Source organism: Narcine bancroftii, chromosome 3 (genome assembly GCF_036971445.1).
Source record: "Narcine bancroftii isolate sNarBan1 chromosome 3, sNarBan1.hap1, whole genome shotgun sequence".
Taxonomy (NCBI): domain Eukaryota; kingdom Metazoa; phylum Chordata; class Chondrichthyes; order Torpediniformes; family Narcinidae; genus Narcine; species Narcine bancroftii.
In genome coordinates this window covers 363,839,359-363,857,154 of record NC_091471.1, presented here as the reverse complement: position 1 = coordinate 363,857,154, position 17,796 = coordinate 363,839,359, and the positions used below count along the sequence as shown (strand labels likewise).

Below are 17,796 nucleotides of genomic sequence, written 5' to 3'. Positions count from 1 at the left end.
ACCTTTGGTGAAGATGGGAGCAGATATTCAGCCAGTGGAGGGCTTTGATTGTGTGTTGCTTGTAACAGCGGTTTGAATAAGGTTGTGTGAAACAGCAATGACGTCGCCCAGGAACTGGTTGATGGTGCTCACCGTTGGGGTGACTCTCTTAAAGTGTTACCTTATTCCTGCTTAGAAAGATCTGCTTTGGTCAGAAGCTTAATCTGTAAACTTGGGGGAGGGGTGGTTAATTATCGATAATATTATTGTCCATCCTTTGGGCAGCTTCGTGGAGGAGGAAGAACCTGCAGATGCAGCGACGGTTAAATATTTTCAAAGAATATGACTGAAAATAAAGTAAAATGTTTTAAGGTTTATATATTCATGCAAGTCAAGTTTGTTCTGTGTAAGTATAGTGTAGTTTTTTTTTTGTTTTTTGAACTGTTTATTCTTAACGCTGGTGTATTAGTTCGGGATCGTAAGAGTAAGTCTCAAGCCACCGGAAAATACACTTATTCAGCATCTACTAATCCCCAGATGCCAGGGGTTTTATTGTATAATTGAAATCTCCAAAAGTGGAAAAATCAAACTGCTGGAGATACTTAGCAGATCAAGCTAAGCAGATCTATGGAGGTGAAGGAATTGTCGACATGACATAACGACAATTTAAGGTTCAAGATTTCCTTTATTGTCGTATACATAAATACACAAAATGTGTTTATTTTTGTTTTCCCTGTAAAGGTACACAAGAGGTGCCACTAGCCCAGCACACTTACCCAGAAGAGAGAGAAGCAAAAGAGAATGTCTTCAGAGACATCGTGTCCATGAATCCCGCCACCTTTTTTTGATGCCATTGCCTTCTATGCTCCCATAACCTTCGTCTTTTCACGACCTCTCATCCATTCCAGAGGCAAACTCAAGCCAAATTATCGTCCTTCCCCCCCACCCCCCCCAACCACAGATGCTCCTTAATCTACTGAGTTCCTCCAGCACCTATGTTTTGGACCAGATTCCAGTATCTACAGTCTCTTCTGAGTTTATCCAAAAGAGTGTTGGATAACAAGATCCAGAACGTTTCCAAAGAATCAACGCTGTTTTGATGAGAATGCACTGGATTACTTTATGTATCGTTGGTCAATAAACCCAATGAAGGATGTATTTGCCCTGGAGATGATGCACATAGATTGGCAAATTTGGTTCCAGGAATGCAGAGCCTACTGTATCATAAACAGAAATTTTGATTTGCATTATAAAAGGCGACTTCATTGAAATATAGAATTCTGTATGGTAAATGGTGGAAAACTGTTCCCTATTCCTGGACAGTCTAGAAATAGATCCACGAGATCCATTCCTGGGTGAAGCAGATAGCTTGTGAGTAATGCTTCTTAAGATTAGAGTTTTACTTGTTGGAATTTAGAAGAATAAGTGGTGATCATATTGAAATATGGAAGGCTTCATTAAATAGAATTGTGTCAATCTTGAGATGCTGTTTCCCTTGTGGCTCAATCTAGAAATAGGAATCATTCTTTTCAAATAAGGTGGAGATGAGGAAAATATTCATCTCTTCAGTCATTGTTAATCTTCGCAATCTGCCCTGGAGTCTGAATCATTGAATATATTTGACGACCATAGGAGACAGACAGGGAAGTAGAACTGGGGACACATTGAATGGTGGAGAGGGCCCAAGGGGCTATATTGCTTGATTGTATGGCTATTTCTAATGTTCATTTTGTTTTAGAGATACAGCATGGTAACAGACCCTTTGGACCCATGAGCCTGTGCCACCCAAATAAATCATTTAATCTATAAATCCTGTATGTTTTAGGATGGTCTGATGAAACCGGAGCACACCAACTTAGTCACAGTAGAACATACAAACTCCTTACAGACAGCGGTGGATTAGAACCTGGGTCACTGGCTCAGTAATAGCCCTGCAGTAACCGCTACCCTAACTGTGCCGCCCGTATTGAGAACGTGAGTTTGAAAGAGGTGGCAGGGGTGGAGTGGCAGAGAACATTGAATTGTATGTGTTGATGATTTAGCAAGGCTGAAGCTGATTGTAAAGAAGAACAACAACAACTCTATATTTGGCTAAGACTATTAACCATTCGGTAAGGGTCACAACCCGGTATAACAAATCCCAAGAAATATCTTAAAAAACATACGGAAAAGTCTGTTTGAATGTACAGGAAGACTGGAAATTTGTCTGTATAAATATACAACTTGTGAGCCACACAGCGCACTCCCTTGTGGTGAGATTAGCTGCAGGGGGCAGTGCTTCTCACAGTAATGGAGTTCTCACGCTTTGCAAAACAACAATAAAGTAATTGGCAGCTGTATTTGTGTTCGTTTGTCAAGTATTCTCAGGCCTACTTCACATTTCAGACAGTCCATAACGTGGGATAATTTCTCGTAGCAAGATTTTTACAACAGCCAATGCAGTTTTATTGGTGGTAGGTATAGCTTCAATCCACCAATTAAACACATCTACAATTACCAAACAAAATATTTGTAGCAATGCACACATAACTCAATGAAATCAAGTTGCAAACACAAAAAATGTTTACTTGGCAAGAGGGTTTTCCAGGTGCCACACAGAGTTCTCTTTGCAAAATTATGCTTCTGACAGATAAGGCATGTTTTGGCCCTCCTTTTGGTAACCTGACGGGAATTTTGAGTACCACCAGGTGTGTAAAACACTATTAATCATTCCTTCCTTTATCGGTAACCAGGCCACAAATGAAATAAGTTCCGTTATAGGCCGTCATATTAGACAACAGAACCGCTGGATCAGCTACATGTTGAACACTAGCCTGAGATGAGGAGGAAAATGTACAAAAAGATAAGTATGGATGTATCCTGAAAATTTGCAAAGTATCTCTTTTTTCCAATTGATTTTCACTGAGCAGGGTTTGTTTGAGCTGCCCTCCATACCTGGATATCGCCTCTTGGTTTCAGGCTTCAGCTGCCGGGCTGCCTTCATTTATTCAAAACCATCTGCCCCTTTTGACAGAGATTCATAGTTTCAAGCCCAAATCAAAATTGTTGAATACATTATTTTACTTGCAAAATGGAGAATGCTACTCAATGTCTTAATTGCCATCCTTTGGGTTAAATAGAGGTCCAATCTAACTCTTATTTGTCAGCAGTGGGGTGAATCGCAAAATTCTGCACCCTCCAACCGGATGGCATTAGCATCGACTTTCCAAGTTTCTGTTAAACATGTCCCTTCTCTTCCTCCTATCACCTTTTCCCCAGTTCTCTCTCTTTCTCTCTCTCTTGCCTTTTCCCTCTGTCTCCTTTCACAGAGCCAATATCAATTCTCACCTTTCCTTTTATTGTATCCAATTAACACCTTTTGATGGTCTGGACTCCTCCCCCTGCCAGTCTTCAGTCTTTATTCTGATGTTCTTTGCTTATATCTTGAAGAAGGGCTCAGGCCTGAAACGTCGGATGGATGCTGCGAGAGGCTGAGTTCCTCCGGTGGTGTTTAATAATCTATTTTACCAGTTTCACCAAAACAAATGAACTGCTCAGTTTGGGGAATCTTGGTGTGCAGAAACTTGTACTATATTCTCTAAATTTCAAACTAATTTATCATCCGCTATGTGTATTAGGATGTCCTAACCATCTTAAAGACATAACTTATTCAATTAGTTTCCCATAGAAGATGTTCAAAAGTAATCCATAATAACTGGAGCAGTTACTATCCCTGTGGTGGTCTCTGGTTTGTCATATTCCTTGCTGGGTGATTGTGGGAGGAAACAATGTGAAATCCTACTGATGAAATTGAAACTAACCATCTGTGGTGTAGTATGTGCTGAATCCTAGTCACCCAACAGGATTCTCCATGGAATATTGAAAAATAAATGCCTCCTATTTTGTTTCAAACAGGTTTAGCATATTTACCTCCTAGGTAAAACTGTCACAGAGCATTCTAGGTCCTTCTTATGGTGTGCCAAAAGAGTTACCAAAATAAACATTTTTAACAAGCAAACATTGTCTAACCCCGAGTTTACCTTTCTGGGAAATCTGGTGTCAAACAAGCTAAAAGTTAAGAAAATTTCTGATTGCACTTCATTTTTGCTTCGAGTTAAAAGCCTTCTAGAAATACTCTTCCACGTTCAAGTCTAATCCAAAATGTCTGTACTGTCTTCTCACATAGCAACTGCCAATATATTTCTTTCATTGCTTTGACGCAGTCTAAATTTGAGATATACAGCAGAAGATACATGTTGGCAATGTTGTGTAAAGACCCCATGCAAAATTAAGACCTGTTGTGTAAACATAGTACATTGCCAGCATCAGTACAGCTTACAATCATTTGGTTCCATATGGCTGCTGTCCCCAAATAGTCTTCCTGTAACAGCCATACCATATCCAAACATTGTTGTTGTAGGATGATCCTTGAACCCATTGCCAACTATTTGGATCTGAGCACTGATAATGATGTCTGTAAAAGCAAATGATGATGGTCAAAAACAACAGCTTGTCTTGTGCATTTTCTTTTAAAAAAATGACATGAAAACCTCAGGATTTCCATAGGAGCACCATCAAACACAATTTGACATTGATCCATTTTGGGGAGAATGACCAAAAGCTCAAACAATGATGACTGAGAAAGAAGGAAGGAGGGAAAGTGAGCTAGAGAGAATCATGGAGAGTTTTTTCAGAGTTTTGGGCTTTGGAAGCTGAAATCATGGCTTTATGTCCATCGGCCTCATCTGTTTGTTGAATGTTGAGGCCCCTGTTCATGCCTTTGTTACTTCTAGGCCCAAATGAGTCCAATGCCCTTGTGTTATCATCTATCAACTTGAGAACATCCAAAAATCTGCCACCAGTGTTGGAGGCATTAAATTTAGAGAAGATAAACATGTTGGAATAGTTGGGCTGCAGGTCTTGAGAAAAAAAATGCAGAGGTTGGAAGCAGCAAGACCAGTGATGGTTTTGAAAATTTCGAAAGCAAACTGCTGGTTAACCAGGAGCAGGGTGGATGAATGGAACTTGGTTTGAATCAGGTGGCAGATTTTTGGATGCTCTCAAGTTGATAGATGATAACACAAGGGCATTGGACTCATTGGGCCTAGAAGTAACAAAGGCGTGAACAGGGGCCTCAACATTCAACAAACAGATGAGGCCTATGGACATAAAGCAGATTACAAACAGCAAGAAGACATTACCATGAAGCAGATTGGATTGGACAACTGTTATTATGAAGCCTGCCTGTCCCACATGGGCAGACAAGGAAAGATCTCAATAAGAACTTTGCCGACTGCAATCATTTTCATGCAGATAGAGTGGTCTTTGTCTCAGTGATTAACTGTAAAATTAGCTTTCGTTCTCTGTTTTGTACTAATGATAGAAATTGGGTATTTTTTGTTGGTGATTTATTATCCTAACTCCAGTAATTACTTGTAAAGTAGTGTCATAAAATTTATTTCCATTACTATACAATCAAATGGTTAATGAAGAAACTAACATATGAGACAAAAAATGACAGCTTAAGACTGCATTTACATCATCAAAGAGTTGTAAAAGTTCCAAGGTCATTTGTTTCCCTTACTATGACAAAATGATGGTTTAATGACTTACAAAGTATTCAATAATCAACGTTTCTTATGTGAGTTTAATTTGTGAGTGTTACTCGGCAGAAGGTGGAAATATTACTTTATAGCTTCGAGAGTTTTTATGAATTAGTCTGGAATATTAGGCAATCAAAGATTGGACAAGGAAAATATTTTTCCAGGATGGGTTGGGCAGATTCCCCATGAAAGAATAAATATTGATTTGTTTCCTTTTGAGGGAAAAAAAGTCATAGGTGGAATCGATATGTTGGCACATAAAAATAAAATATGTTTAGGGTTGACTATGAAAAGTATAGGACGCATTTAAAGGAGAACTTCGAGAAGAAGCCTCTCTCTGGAGTATTTCTGGAAATAAACCCCTCTTCATTCAATTCTTGAAAAGGCGGTGTGCGTGGAGGCCTGGCCATGGGACGATCCCACCTCCATACCTTTCTCCTCCGATCACCTCCTGCCTCTGCCACTCTTTTGTTCAGACGCCTGCGGGCGTTTTCTCACACCTTGGTGAAGGGCTCAAGCCCGAAACATCGGTTCTGTATCTTTCCCTTTTGCTGCATAAGGGACACTGCTTGACCTGCCAAGCTTCTCCAGCACTTGTGTGGGGTACTTGTTTTTTTTTTAAAACTGCGTCCAGTGTGGACACAGTTCGCTTGAGCCCCATTTTTTTTGTTTTTGACAAGTTTGGGGCTTTTCACTTGATCTCGCCGTGTTCAAAGCAAAAAAAAAAGAAAAGGACTCAGCGATGGGGCCAGTTGAACCAGGATCCAATCGTGCAGGGGATCTGCAGACCCCGGGTCAGGCCACTGGCCTGAGCAAAGGAGAAGTATTTGTAAGGAGCCAAACGAGCTCGTCTTTGAATGAAGACACCCCCACCAAGGTGCCCGGTCGAAGTCGGAGGCACCTGAAATGTCAGGGGTCGGTGACGTCACTGGGATGACGTCATTCCCGGGGGGTCCCAGAACGACGTCACTCTTTTCCCAGGGCTCTGACCTCGCCGGCAAGTTCAGGGCAATAAAGAAAATCAAAGCCTGTGAGTTCTCATCCTGGGCGGGGAATGGGAGAAGGAGTAACGCAACAACCACAAAAAACCCCAGCAGATGCATGCTGTAATGAGTGTGGCCGAGGAATATAATCGACATTAAATGAGAGGGGGGGGGGGGGGGGGATCTTTAGAAAGCCAACGGGATGAGTGTGTGCGTCGCCTTCCCCTTTATTCCATCGCCTCTTTAGAAAAAGGCGCTGGTGTTGGGGGCAGGGTGGAGTGAGGCAGCTCCCAACAACACTTGGGCAATATGATGAATCCCACAATGGCCGAGTTTAGGAAGTTTGGAGAATTGCAGCTTCTCTACGGATCACAGAATCCGCAGTTTTCGTTGGGGGGGGAAACACATTTCCGCTTCACCACCCCCCCCCCTCCCCACACACACAAACAAGTCAAGGTGGCGGGGGCGCCGGTATTTGTAACAAAGGGAGCGCGGCTGCCTGTCCAAAGCGGGATCCTGGGACTCGGGGAAAGCGGAGAGGATCTGGAAAAGAGATTAGATTTCGCTTCTCTCTCATCAATTTTATGGTTAATGTCAAGCGGTTCCATTGTGGGAGAAGAGGCACGTCAGCTCGCTATAAATTTGTGAGCGGGGTGGCAGCGGAGAGCGCATCTGTTTGACCGAGTTCATTGCCTCTCTCACTGTATGGAAACAGGTAGAATCCTGTTTGAGCACCATCGATCAGCAAACCAGAGTCAATCCGGAACAAAATACAAACCTACCAGGCATTTGCAACCGAGCTTTCTCTAAGAAACATTTTCGTTCTGCCGCCTGCGCCGGTATGTGCTTTTGTTTCTCTCGCTGTATTTTCTGCTCTGTCGTCAGTTGATTAATAATCACGGTAACGTATGAAAGAGAGAGAGAAAGAGAGAGAGAGAGCAAGAGAGAGAGAGAGAAAAGCAGAAATAAATCGGCCTACTGTAGCTAAAATAGGCTGTTACGAAGATGCCCTGAAATGACTGACTCTATCCTTTCCTAGTTACTAAGAATACAAGTTTAGTACTGAGTACTCGCCTTTATATTAAGTGCGCAGAGGAATGTAAGGTTTCCGATTCATTTTATAATTTAAAATTGCCTTTTTAAACCTAAGCCGTCCATTCACTCCACATTTCAAACCTTGTTGAAATATATTGTTTTGGGTGAACTGGAAATTTGGGGGGGGGGGGAAGAAAAGTGTGATTCGGAGCAGAATTTGGAAGTAAATTGTCATTTTCACATCCAGCCGGTTTTATTTTTCTTTTAATCCCCGTAATCAATGTGCGGGAGTGGGGGTGAGGATGGTCGATTCCTTTCTTGGAATGCGTTAAGTTCTGTTAATACTTCATTTAAACTTTGAGACCAAAGCTTGCTCCCAACTTGAACACACAGGTCAAACGGTAGAGAAGAAAATATCAAGTCGTTGAGCGTATTTTTTTTTAATCGATTTGGGGTTTTTTTGCAGTACTCCTATTTTGAGGATTTTACAAAATGCTAATCGCTTTCCATTTACTGTCGAGAAACTGCTAGTGGTTCCAGACTCATGGCAAATAAACCCTTAACAAACTTGGCACTAGAAAACAATCTAGGTGGCGAAAATGCAGTTCGGCAAATAAGCCCTTATTTCTGGGGAAAAAATAATAATCATGGGGTTGCTTGTCGCTTGGATTGTAAGAATCGTTATATTTTACCCAGTGCTGATTTTCTGAATAATCCATTGACTGCAACATCCTGTTATTTAAAAAGTGTACAGAACCTGACAGGCTTCAACCACAGGATTACAAATACGTTGCCAATTAGATCTTGTTTTGCACGCTTAAAGCAAATAGATTAAACACGTTCAGGCTGTCGTGCCATTGAGAACCTCCAACCTCTTTTTGTTTTATAATCAAATTAAAGCAGAAATTCGAGTATTTTCTTTGGCGATGAACAGATAGTAGGTCGGCTGGCGTGGAGGGAATGAAATCGTGCAGAAGGCTGTCATCCCTTCACTATTCGCTGAGTCTTTTTTTTCGACAAGATTCACATTGGCGAATAAAAGTCTTGATTACAGGCAGATCGCGGGGAAAGAGGGTTGGAGAAGCAGAACATCTGTACCCTTTTCGTTTATTTATTTTATCGCTTCTTGTGCCTCAAACAACAAAAGTGGAATGAAAGGAGTTTGAAAGGGGAACCCCGCGGTTGGGGAACTGTTTGAAATGAGGGAATGTAATCAGTGACGATCTCATTGTTTTCTACTGACTGAAGCTGGTTGTTAATTATCTTAAAATTCAGAGGGGGGGGGGGTGGGGAAATCAAGCAGAAAGCTTGCTAGGGAAAAGAAGTTGATTTTTGTTGAGCTCTCGTGTTTGAGATAATAAAAGGCGCCATCATTATCTGTGTACAATTGGATTCGGACTCCCTATTATTGTAAGGGGCATTGCACTAAGTAAACCTGCATAAAAGAGGTGTGCTCCATTTCACCGTAGGTTGAAAAATAACGCTCTAACGTGAAACAGGCCTAATTGTCATGGCTTTAATAGTGGCAGTGAAGTATTTGTGTGTGTTTCAAGACTTTCTTCTAGGAATATGGCCATGCCGGGAATTTTCGAGCGAGTACACCCAGAAAGGGGTGGGTGGGGGGGAGGCAAGAGCGGCCAACTTGCATTGGAATGAACGTGGAGCTCCACAAACGCTTTGTGAGACCAACCCTCACGAGAACATACTTATATTGTCAACCAGCGTATTTTACTGCAAACAGGGGGTTGCTTTCGTGCCATTTTACATTCGGTGCTCTGCCATTCACTTCATGCTCCCGTTTTGTCTCTTTAAACAGATGGCACAAAAGATAAATCCGGTCCATCACCCCAATTCCCAGAAATGGTGAAATCGATCGGGAGCTCTTCCCAAAACAGGTTTCAAAGACTGGTTTTGCGTGAGGAGTGTGCAAAATGGTATAGGGCAGGCGCGGGGGAAAAAATAAATAAATTGTGGACACCCCTGACATTATTTTAGAGGAGGAATTACTGCATCATTTGAGCAATTGTTCATGACGGAGATGCGCAGATTTTCCGATCTATGCATCCCCTTCCAGAACATCTTTACCTCGGTGTCACATTATCTTGAAAATACCGTACGTGTAAAAAAAAAGCCTTTGCCCTTTCAGTTCACCGAATCAAGGAGGCAACTGGCATTGGTCTCGTCCTTTCTAATCGCTCCAGGGATTTAGAAGAAATTTAGCCGGTCTCGCAGCGCCCTGCTTATTCCTTGAAGAAGGGCTCAAGGCCGAGAAGTCTTTACCTCCCTTGGACGCTGCTGAGTTCCTCCAGCATTTCTGGGTGTGTTTTACTGAATAATTTTGTCTTTCTTCTGGGCATTCGCTTCCGATCCCACTCTCTTTTTCTCCTTCCCTTCCCCGTAATTTGCTTTGTAAAATAAACTTTGATTAACTGCAGATTTCTAGCCACAGTTTTCCCGTCTTCAGGCTGATAAGATCTGAAACCGAAAGTAGATTCGCGCTGCTCGGCGCCCGCCGTCGTCCCCTCCACCGAGTTTATGTCTGACACCTTCCTAAATTAGATGAAAACGCCAATAGTGTTATGGACAAGAAACCACTCGGCTGAATGGAGGAGCGAGGTTCAGAGTTTCTGACATCAGATCCCCCCCCCCCCCAGTCCGAGCTCATGGTGTCAAACTCCTGGCATATGGGAATTTTACATTCAGTCACCCGAGCTCCTTCCGCCAACTATCGGCTCTTGAAATTTGAACCCTCCCTCTTGAATATTTCAGTGCAACTCACTTTAAGGCCACAGGCAGCTCCATCCGGCCCGTCCACGGTCGAAGTTGGAACCGAGAGTTGGATCGCGGTGGAGCATTCGCTGTTGACAACTGCACCAGAGCCTCCGGGGTGGAAGTTCACACAAAGCGAAAGCACTCAGTCCAATATTAAAATGACCATCTGCATGCAGTGTTTACCATTTATTTAGATTGGTAATTCAATTCACTACAATTAATAAATTCATCAGCGGAGAGTATCGAGCATCGATTGTTTTCCTCGTGGTGGTGCAAAATAAATTGATCGTGAACAGCCCCAGCAAGTCCTAAAATTCCTCGAGTTCAAGCCTCACCTTTGGGCACGTTTCTGTTCTGCGCACAAGTTGACTTCCCGGAGGCTCTCAAAGGAGGGAGAACCGAGATTCAGTGACAAAAGGCACGGACTAAAATGAAGTCTGTGCTTCCAGAAAATCGGCTGCTTCTTGGACGCGCCAGTGAAAAGCAGGTTAAATAAATGATTACATCCAGAAAAATGCGAATCATTTCTCTCCAGTTGGAAGTTTAATTGCAACCTTTGCGGGACGCCAGTCCCCTGATCCTGATGGCTTTAATCCCCAAATCCATTTTGAAATCTGCCGAAGCAACAATATTCACAAAAGAAAATGGTATCGACTTATTTGAATATTGTAAGCTAACCTGTTGTGTCTATCAACGCAACACTGATTTTGTTTTAAGCTCATCGAGTTAGCAAGAATTAAATCTGAGCCCATGAGTGATTTCATCTAGAAATGTAAAAACAATTTTAAAAAGGAGTGACTTCAAATTGTCTGGTGGAATTTGGAGTCCAGTTTCGTTTGTTAACAAGATCATTTTGTGATTGGAAAAAAAAAACGCTTCCAATGGCACAAAGCGGTGAGCTCTGACAGGGTCGATATTTCTATGGGAACTTGCGGCGGAGAAATCCACATCAGAACCCAGGATTCGTCTCGATGTGGGCGCAACGTTTGTGAGCGAGGCCCTCTCAAGTTGATTCGAGAGCTAGCGGCCGTGCAGTTTACATCGTACTAAACTCCCATTACATTGCGTTTACTCAAGCACAGTGTACGTGGCGGATCCTTAACCAGGCGGAGACGGAATTCAATATTCACACTCTTGTTTTGACAAGGGAAGATGGGGGTCGTGAAAAATCCCCTCCACACAATTCGTGCTTGACATCCCCCCCCCCCCCCCACCCCACCTTTCAGAGCTCCCTAAATGTGGAAACCTGCTAAAAGAACAAAGCTAGAGAGTGAGCTCTGCAACAGTAACAGACCAAGCTCCGTTCAAAATGCAATTGCAGAACAACCTTCTTCCTCCCGAACGGACTCATTTGGAAATTGAACACCATCGGATTTGGCTAGGTTCCTGAAATCGCCACCGTTTTAGTCAGTCTTGAGACTTATTTCTGAACTAAAGACGCCCACATCCGTGAATGGGTATTGCGACCTCTATTTTCAATCCTTTAAGCGAGTTTCCTTCCAACGATTCTTGATGGCAGACTGTGATTAGAACGGGAGAGACACACAAATAACCCATTGTCCAAATCTATAATTTTCACTTTGTGACAAAAAACTGCTCAAGCCTAAAGAGGAAATGTCAGACCTCATACTTTCTTTGATTTTCCGTTACAGGCACTTTGAATTGCAGGGACGAAATACGAAGAGACATCTGGTTGACTTTTGGAACACTTTCTCTTAATTGTTGTTTTAAAGTGCTCTTTATGGCGATCGGTACGTTCAACTTTATGAAAGACAAAAGCAGATCTTCGATCCCTCCCCATTTATTAAAGAGAAACAACACTTGGGATCTGTGTCTGAAATTCCAATGAAACAGGCGATTAAAAATCGCACCAGGTCCCCTCTCTCTGCCTGTCGACTGCCTTTTCGAGCCCCGTTTAATTTTACGTTTTTCTTCAATAAAATGCCTCGTAATGAAGCCACCGCGCCAATAGCCTCGACCATTTACGAGAGTGACCTCAACAGCTTATAATGTAACACAGATGCTGTAGCCCCATTCGAGCGATTTCTCACATTCGCTCAAAGCAACAGTCTCCATCTTTCAGAGGTTACAACAAGACGACCCGAGCCTGGTACCTCTCCCTCCTATTGAAAGATTCCTTTTTCCGAACCATCTCTCAGAACCGTCTCCCATTTTATTGCGGTTGCAGATGGTCTCCGACGGTAAATGCTTCCAAATCAGATCCAAAGCCTCCCTGAGATCACTGGTTGGCCGGTTTGGAACTCATGAAAGCCTTTCTGAAACGGACAGTTTGCAGCAGGGGTGGGTGGGGGGGGGGGGGGGGGGGAAAGCAGATTCAACACATTGAATGGGTATTGGTGTCTGCACTTCGTATCTTATTTTAATCTATAGACCTATTCACCACGGGTGCACTTGGCGTTGAAAACTTCACGAAGTGGAACAAGGACATTTTCAAGCCGCCTTTTTCTCTCCGCTCTCAACTTTTGCCTCGTTCCCACCTGTTTGTTTTTGTGCAAAACGGTGTTCAAGAAGCGTCCTGTTTCTCTTCCCATTTTGGTGGGGCTTTGTGCTGTGTTGCAAGCCCTGCAGAGAGTAGCCTCCGGCCTCTGGTGACAAGTCCTCGTTCCGGTCGTTGGATCTGGGTGCAAGATCGAAGGAAACTGTCAGTCAGTGATGCTTCATTGATCAGGCACAATCCTCTTTGCAGGACTTGCCTTCTTCAACAGCCATCAGTCCTTTTGCATTAATGATCCAATCCACTGGTCCTCCGGGCTTCCACAGGACGCCTCTGTGCACTCGCCTGTTGGTGCAAGCCAGGGAAGGGTGAGGGAGGCGAGAATGGAACAGAGAGTTACAATGGAAAGAGACGTTTGAGAACCAGGAGGGTTGGGATTGTCTCAGGAGCCGAGAGAGAAAATCAAATCGCGAAATATTTTCTTTTAAACACCCACCTCGATGTGTGATTTACCTCGTTTCCAACTTCTGCACAGAAGTCGATGCAGAGACAAGAACCCGACACCAATGCAAATGCATCGACTTTCAAACTTCCTCTTCGCGCCAGGCGTCTTGTATTGAATGGCTTCACCCTTTCCTGTACAGTGGTTATTCAAACTTCCTCACCGCTCACGTTTTTCATTCTTTTCATCTGATTTTGTGTCTGTGGAGGGGGGGGGGGGGTGCATTTGTATCTTCCTCGCGTCCGCCGTCTGACATCTCAAAGTACTTTGGAGAGGTCAGTCCATGCATCTTGTCCTGTCGGAGTCATCCTTCTGCCTCCTTCCCCGTGTTGCAAAAGTCTCTCTCTCTCTTTGCATTCCGCAGTTTTCTCGCCTTCTGTCCTTTTTCCTCCTCGCTGCTTCAAACTCTTCCTCCCTGGGTTGGCTTCTCCCCCTCCCCCCCCCACCCCCCCCCCCCCCCCCCCCTTCTCTCCATCAGCCTTGCTCTGCAAAGATCCCCTGCCTTCCTGCACTACATCTCCACTCTTTCACTCTTCCCCCTTTTCAGCTCAAGGGCCATTTGGGTCTCCTCGGAGGCCGCCGCGAAACCGTCACGTCCCTTTCAAGCTCTCCCCGTGTCAACGCGCAGCCAGGGGCGCCCCGAAACCGTTCGCCGCGCCCTAATTGCTTTTCCTGCAGCCCGGTGCGGACTGGCGGCGAGCCAATCAGAGGCTTGTTTACACTGGTTGATTGACGGGAAGCTGGCAAGCCGCCAGCCAATGGAAGTCTTGTTTACACAGGTTGATTGACAGGAGCCCAGGATTGCTCGCAGTGCGTGCCTCATTGTACAGACAAGTTGTTGAAGTAAGAAATCTTTTAGTGGTCGTGCTCACTGCAACCTTTTCAGAAGTGTAGCATGTCACATAGCGTCCAGATAATTAAAAAATATTTTCTTTTTACTTTGTTCACTATAAGGCAGTGTATACTCGGAATTCCAGTAAGTACACGTTTTTGCTACATATATACAATAAAAGTGAAAATACCAACATAAGAATTGCAATATTTGCTACTTTAACTGTAACCTAATGTTAATCAGTCTGTGTTTGTTATTAAAGCAATGTAATCCACAAACCGTTGACGATTTTTTATCTCTGCGGGGGAAGAAATCCCATTTCGGTCCGGGTTCTGAAACGGAACCAAGAAGCTTCCAAGCGGGGCGGCTGCAATGGCACAGCCGCGCCGGGCGCTCCCCTGTCCGGCTCGGCTCGAGAGGAGAGCCGCCCCCCCCCCCCCCTCCCGCTCAAGCAGATCCCATTCATCCGACAAAACACCCTTTCATTGCCCACCCCACCGAATATTTCTTTTTAACAAAAATGCAATTAAGGTCGAAAGCCCCTGGAAAGGGTGGCGTGGACTTGATAGGGGTCGGGAAGGTTTGGAGCAGAGGGAGCGGTCTGAGTTGTAGCAGTTTTCTCAATCGCATTGTAACGACACGGGATGTATCCGTCTTTTCCGGGGGGGGGGGGGGGGTTGAGGAACGACCTTAAACGAAACCTAAAACGGAGTGACCATTTTCACGGCAGATAACGCCCGAATTTTAATTTTAATGCACAGTAGATTAAGAGGTACACCGAAGCAAATAATAATCATTATAATGTAAATGGACAACCCCAGAGGGCAAAAATCAGCATTTAATGCAGCCCAACTGTCTTTAACATGCAGCTGGCTGCATCTTCGCGGCTCCTGCTTGCAAAAATTGCAATTGATCGAGCAGCGGGCATTATTTCTAACGGCAGTCTTCACCATGCTTGTATTTTACATCTCACAACCTCCGAGCGGTTGAGGAGGGAGGGGGGGATCTTCCAATTCACCAAACGGCCTGGAATTTAAATGATTTCCCACTTCTGTAATTTTCAGCGTGTGATTGCATTTGGACACAGCGTTAATTTCCACTTGAAAAGCAAAATTAAGAGACCAATTCGAAGCCCTCCACTGAACGGGAGTCTGCACCGTCAATGGCCTGTGCGCCATGGCCTGGGAGAACGGTGTCAACCTAAAACCTGCATTAATAACGGGACAAAATGTTCAAGAAAAATACGATCCACATTCTGTGCCGTAAACCAATTCGTCTTTGAAACAGGGGCCGCCTTTAATAAACATTTCATTGTTTAATCCTCTGAGGTCATGAGTAATTTATGTCCCCGAGAGCCGTGCGCTGAATGCGGGCCCTGGCAGTGCAGATATTTGGTTTAATTTTCTTTTATTCTCGAGTCTACCAAATGTTGAGGAAAACCGATGGGATTGATTCATGAGAATGAATTAAAATACCGTTTTATGCATTTTATATCCATTTCCTCGGGTAATTGGACTTGTGTTAAAATCATTTGGTGGGAGAAAGGGTCTCCTGAACTTTCTGTTCTCTGGCATTTGGGTATTATTACAAGGGAGTTGGAACTGGAGTGGTTTTGAATGATCAAGGAGGGTATGAGTTTTCATTTGATGTTATTGTACTTGGTGCAGTATGGCGGCCGCTGCAAAGGAAGGACGGAGCCGGCAAACTTTCTCTCCCCGGGTTTGAAGCCCAGTCGAGATGTACGATTGATGGGCTCCTTCTCCTTCTCTTGCAGATCATGGAAGATACGGCTGGTTGGAAACCAGAGCATCCAGATGAGCGTGGATCCGCTTGAATCCATCCCGGAGACTCGTTCGGCGTGGTGGATCTGTACATTGAGGGTGATCTCAGTCCGTTATGGACGGCAGGGATTTCGCTCCTCCTCCCCACCTCCTTTCTCATGCGCTCGGCGTGGAGGCGGCCAGGGAACGAGGCGCCCTGGCGCACCGAGCCGTCGGAAGAATCGCCTCCACCGGCCACAGCGCGGCTCCGCACCCGGGTCATTTCCAACCTGCAAAATATTTCCCATCTCCCCTCCCCATGGCCACACATTCAGGTAAGCGGACCTCAGCAGGAGCCCGTGTGTGCAAATAGCTTTGTGTGGCAGTCTCGGCCGCCAGAAGGGAATGTGTTTTGGAAAAGAGCTCTGATTTTCTTTTTCTTTCACCGAAAGCAGAGATTAGTGCAAGCTTTTGTGAAAGAACTCTTGCCAGCAGCGAGATGAATCAGAAAATTAATGGGTTTATTTTATTAACAACTAAAAGAAAAGGTTTCTTAGAGTTTTAAAAAACCTAAGAAGCCTATCATGCTCTGTCGAGAAATATAGTGAGGTTGGTGATCGCATATTCAAATACTGTTATCTAATACAGAGACTGAATAAAGAGACACTTGGCGCAGATCTGTAGCTTGATAAAAGTGTAATGCAATAATAGGAAGATTCAGACCCCGACGTTCTGCAGAAATGTAAGTGCAAAGCGATATTGTACAGAGCGGTTCAAATCTTAGCATTCGGCTTAAGTGGCAGTATGTCTGTCTGCGGGCGTGTGGAGGTGGAATGCTCGAAAATCCGCTTTCTAAAATGGTTTGCGAAGTGTGAGGTTGAAAATAGGTTCACTCGGCATTCAGAAACTTGGTCAAGTGCTTCTGGAATTTCTGTTAGATAAATACTGCACAGGCAAAAAGAGCGTCCTGTCGCCTGGAGCCCGCAGAACGCCTGAGAGTTTGGTTTGTTGGGGCTGAGGTTTTTATTCTCGGAACGATGTACTAATTATTACACGTTAGAGGTCGATGGTTTTTCAATTTATTTCCTACCCGCCCCGAAGCTCAGGATTATACTGCACCCGCTCTGATGTCGAATTCACGGCTCGTAGCCGCTCACGAAGGCTCCTTCCCGGCAGTGTAGAATAGATCTTGTCCGTTCTTCGTTTTCTCAGTGCAGATGTTTTGAATGTCGGGGTTTCTGATTTTACAAAGTATCTAGTTTGGATCAAGTTTCATCTTTGAACAAAAAAATGGGGGGGGGGGGGAGAAGGAGAGGACACATGCACACAAGCGCCTTGCTCGGGGTGGCAGGGGTTCGGCTGGCCTTGTTAACAAAAATCACTTCGGTCACCACCGAAAATACACCCCCCCCCCCCCTTTGAAACAACAGGCAGTTCAATTACCGCTGGACTTTTCGGGTCGACTGAGAAGTTTGAGGAATAAATGCAACATTTGGCAGTGTAAAATATGCGATGGGGATTCTTCGTGTGTTACAAAGGGAAATAGTTCAATTGCCATAATTGAGCTGGCCCGCATCACCCCGGTCATCGGCTCCACTCCAGCCTTTCGCTCAATTGCAGAATGCAATTTTAAAAATCCGTATTACAACCAGTTATTTTCATTTAAAAAAAAAACCCCCGTACCACGACTTCCTTGGACACGATTGCCGAGTAGACGTTGCCGCAGTGAGACAGGGTTTCTGGCTGGAAACATTTGATGCGAGTTTCAAAATATTTAATATTGTCGGACGCGAATTATAAATGCTGCGTCTGGAAGTGGTCGGATCTGTGGATTAGGATTCCAAACGCGAGATTTCCATTGGGGATTTGACCGGCAAGATTACAAGGTTGTGGGGA

The 17,796-nt window shown here is 44.2% G+C and overlaps 1 protein-coding gene and 1 long non-coding RNA gene across 21 annotated transcripts in view; one reads left to right on the top strand and one right to left on the bottom strand.

Annotated features, from left to right (window-relative positions):
* Window positions 1-13,752, bottom strand: part of LOC138759541 (uncharacterized) — a 41,751-nt gene extending 27,999 nt beyond the window's left edge. The window contains exons 1-3 of one of the 5 annotated variants that reach the window (XR_011354913.1): window positions 10,359-13,752; window positions 2,914-4,432; window positions 2,519-2,792 (exon numbers count right to left, since the gene is read on the bottom strand). This is a non-coding gene — a long non-coding RNA (uncharacterized lncRNA). Of the gene's footprint in view, window positions 1-2,518; window positions 4,433-10,358 lie in introns of those variants that run through there. The other 4 variants (XR_011354914.1, XR_011354912.1, XR_011354911.1 and 1 more) reach the window with 4 other exon arrangements.
* Window positions 6,893-17,796, top strand: part of bahcc1b (BAH domain and coiled-coil containing 1b) — a 421,144-nt gene continuing 410,240 nt past the window's right edge. For 15 of the 16 annotated variants that reach the window (XM_069930138.1, XM_069930136.1, XM_069930134.1 and 12 more), the window contains exons 1-2: window positions 13,756-14,284; window positions 15,915-16,235. In XM_069930138.1, coding sequence (XP_069786239.1) covers window positions 16,037-16,235 — 199 coding nt within the window. In that variant the 5' untranslated portion in view covers window positions 13,756-14,284; window positions 15,915-16,036. Of the gene's footprint in view, window positions 7,384-13,755; window positions 14,285-15,914; window positions 16,236-17,796 lie in introns of those variants that run through there. The other variant, XM_069930131.1, reaches the window with a different exon arrangement.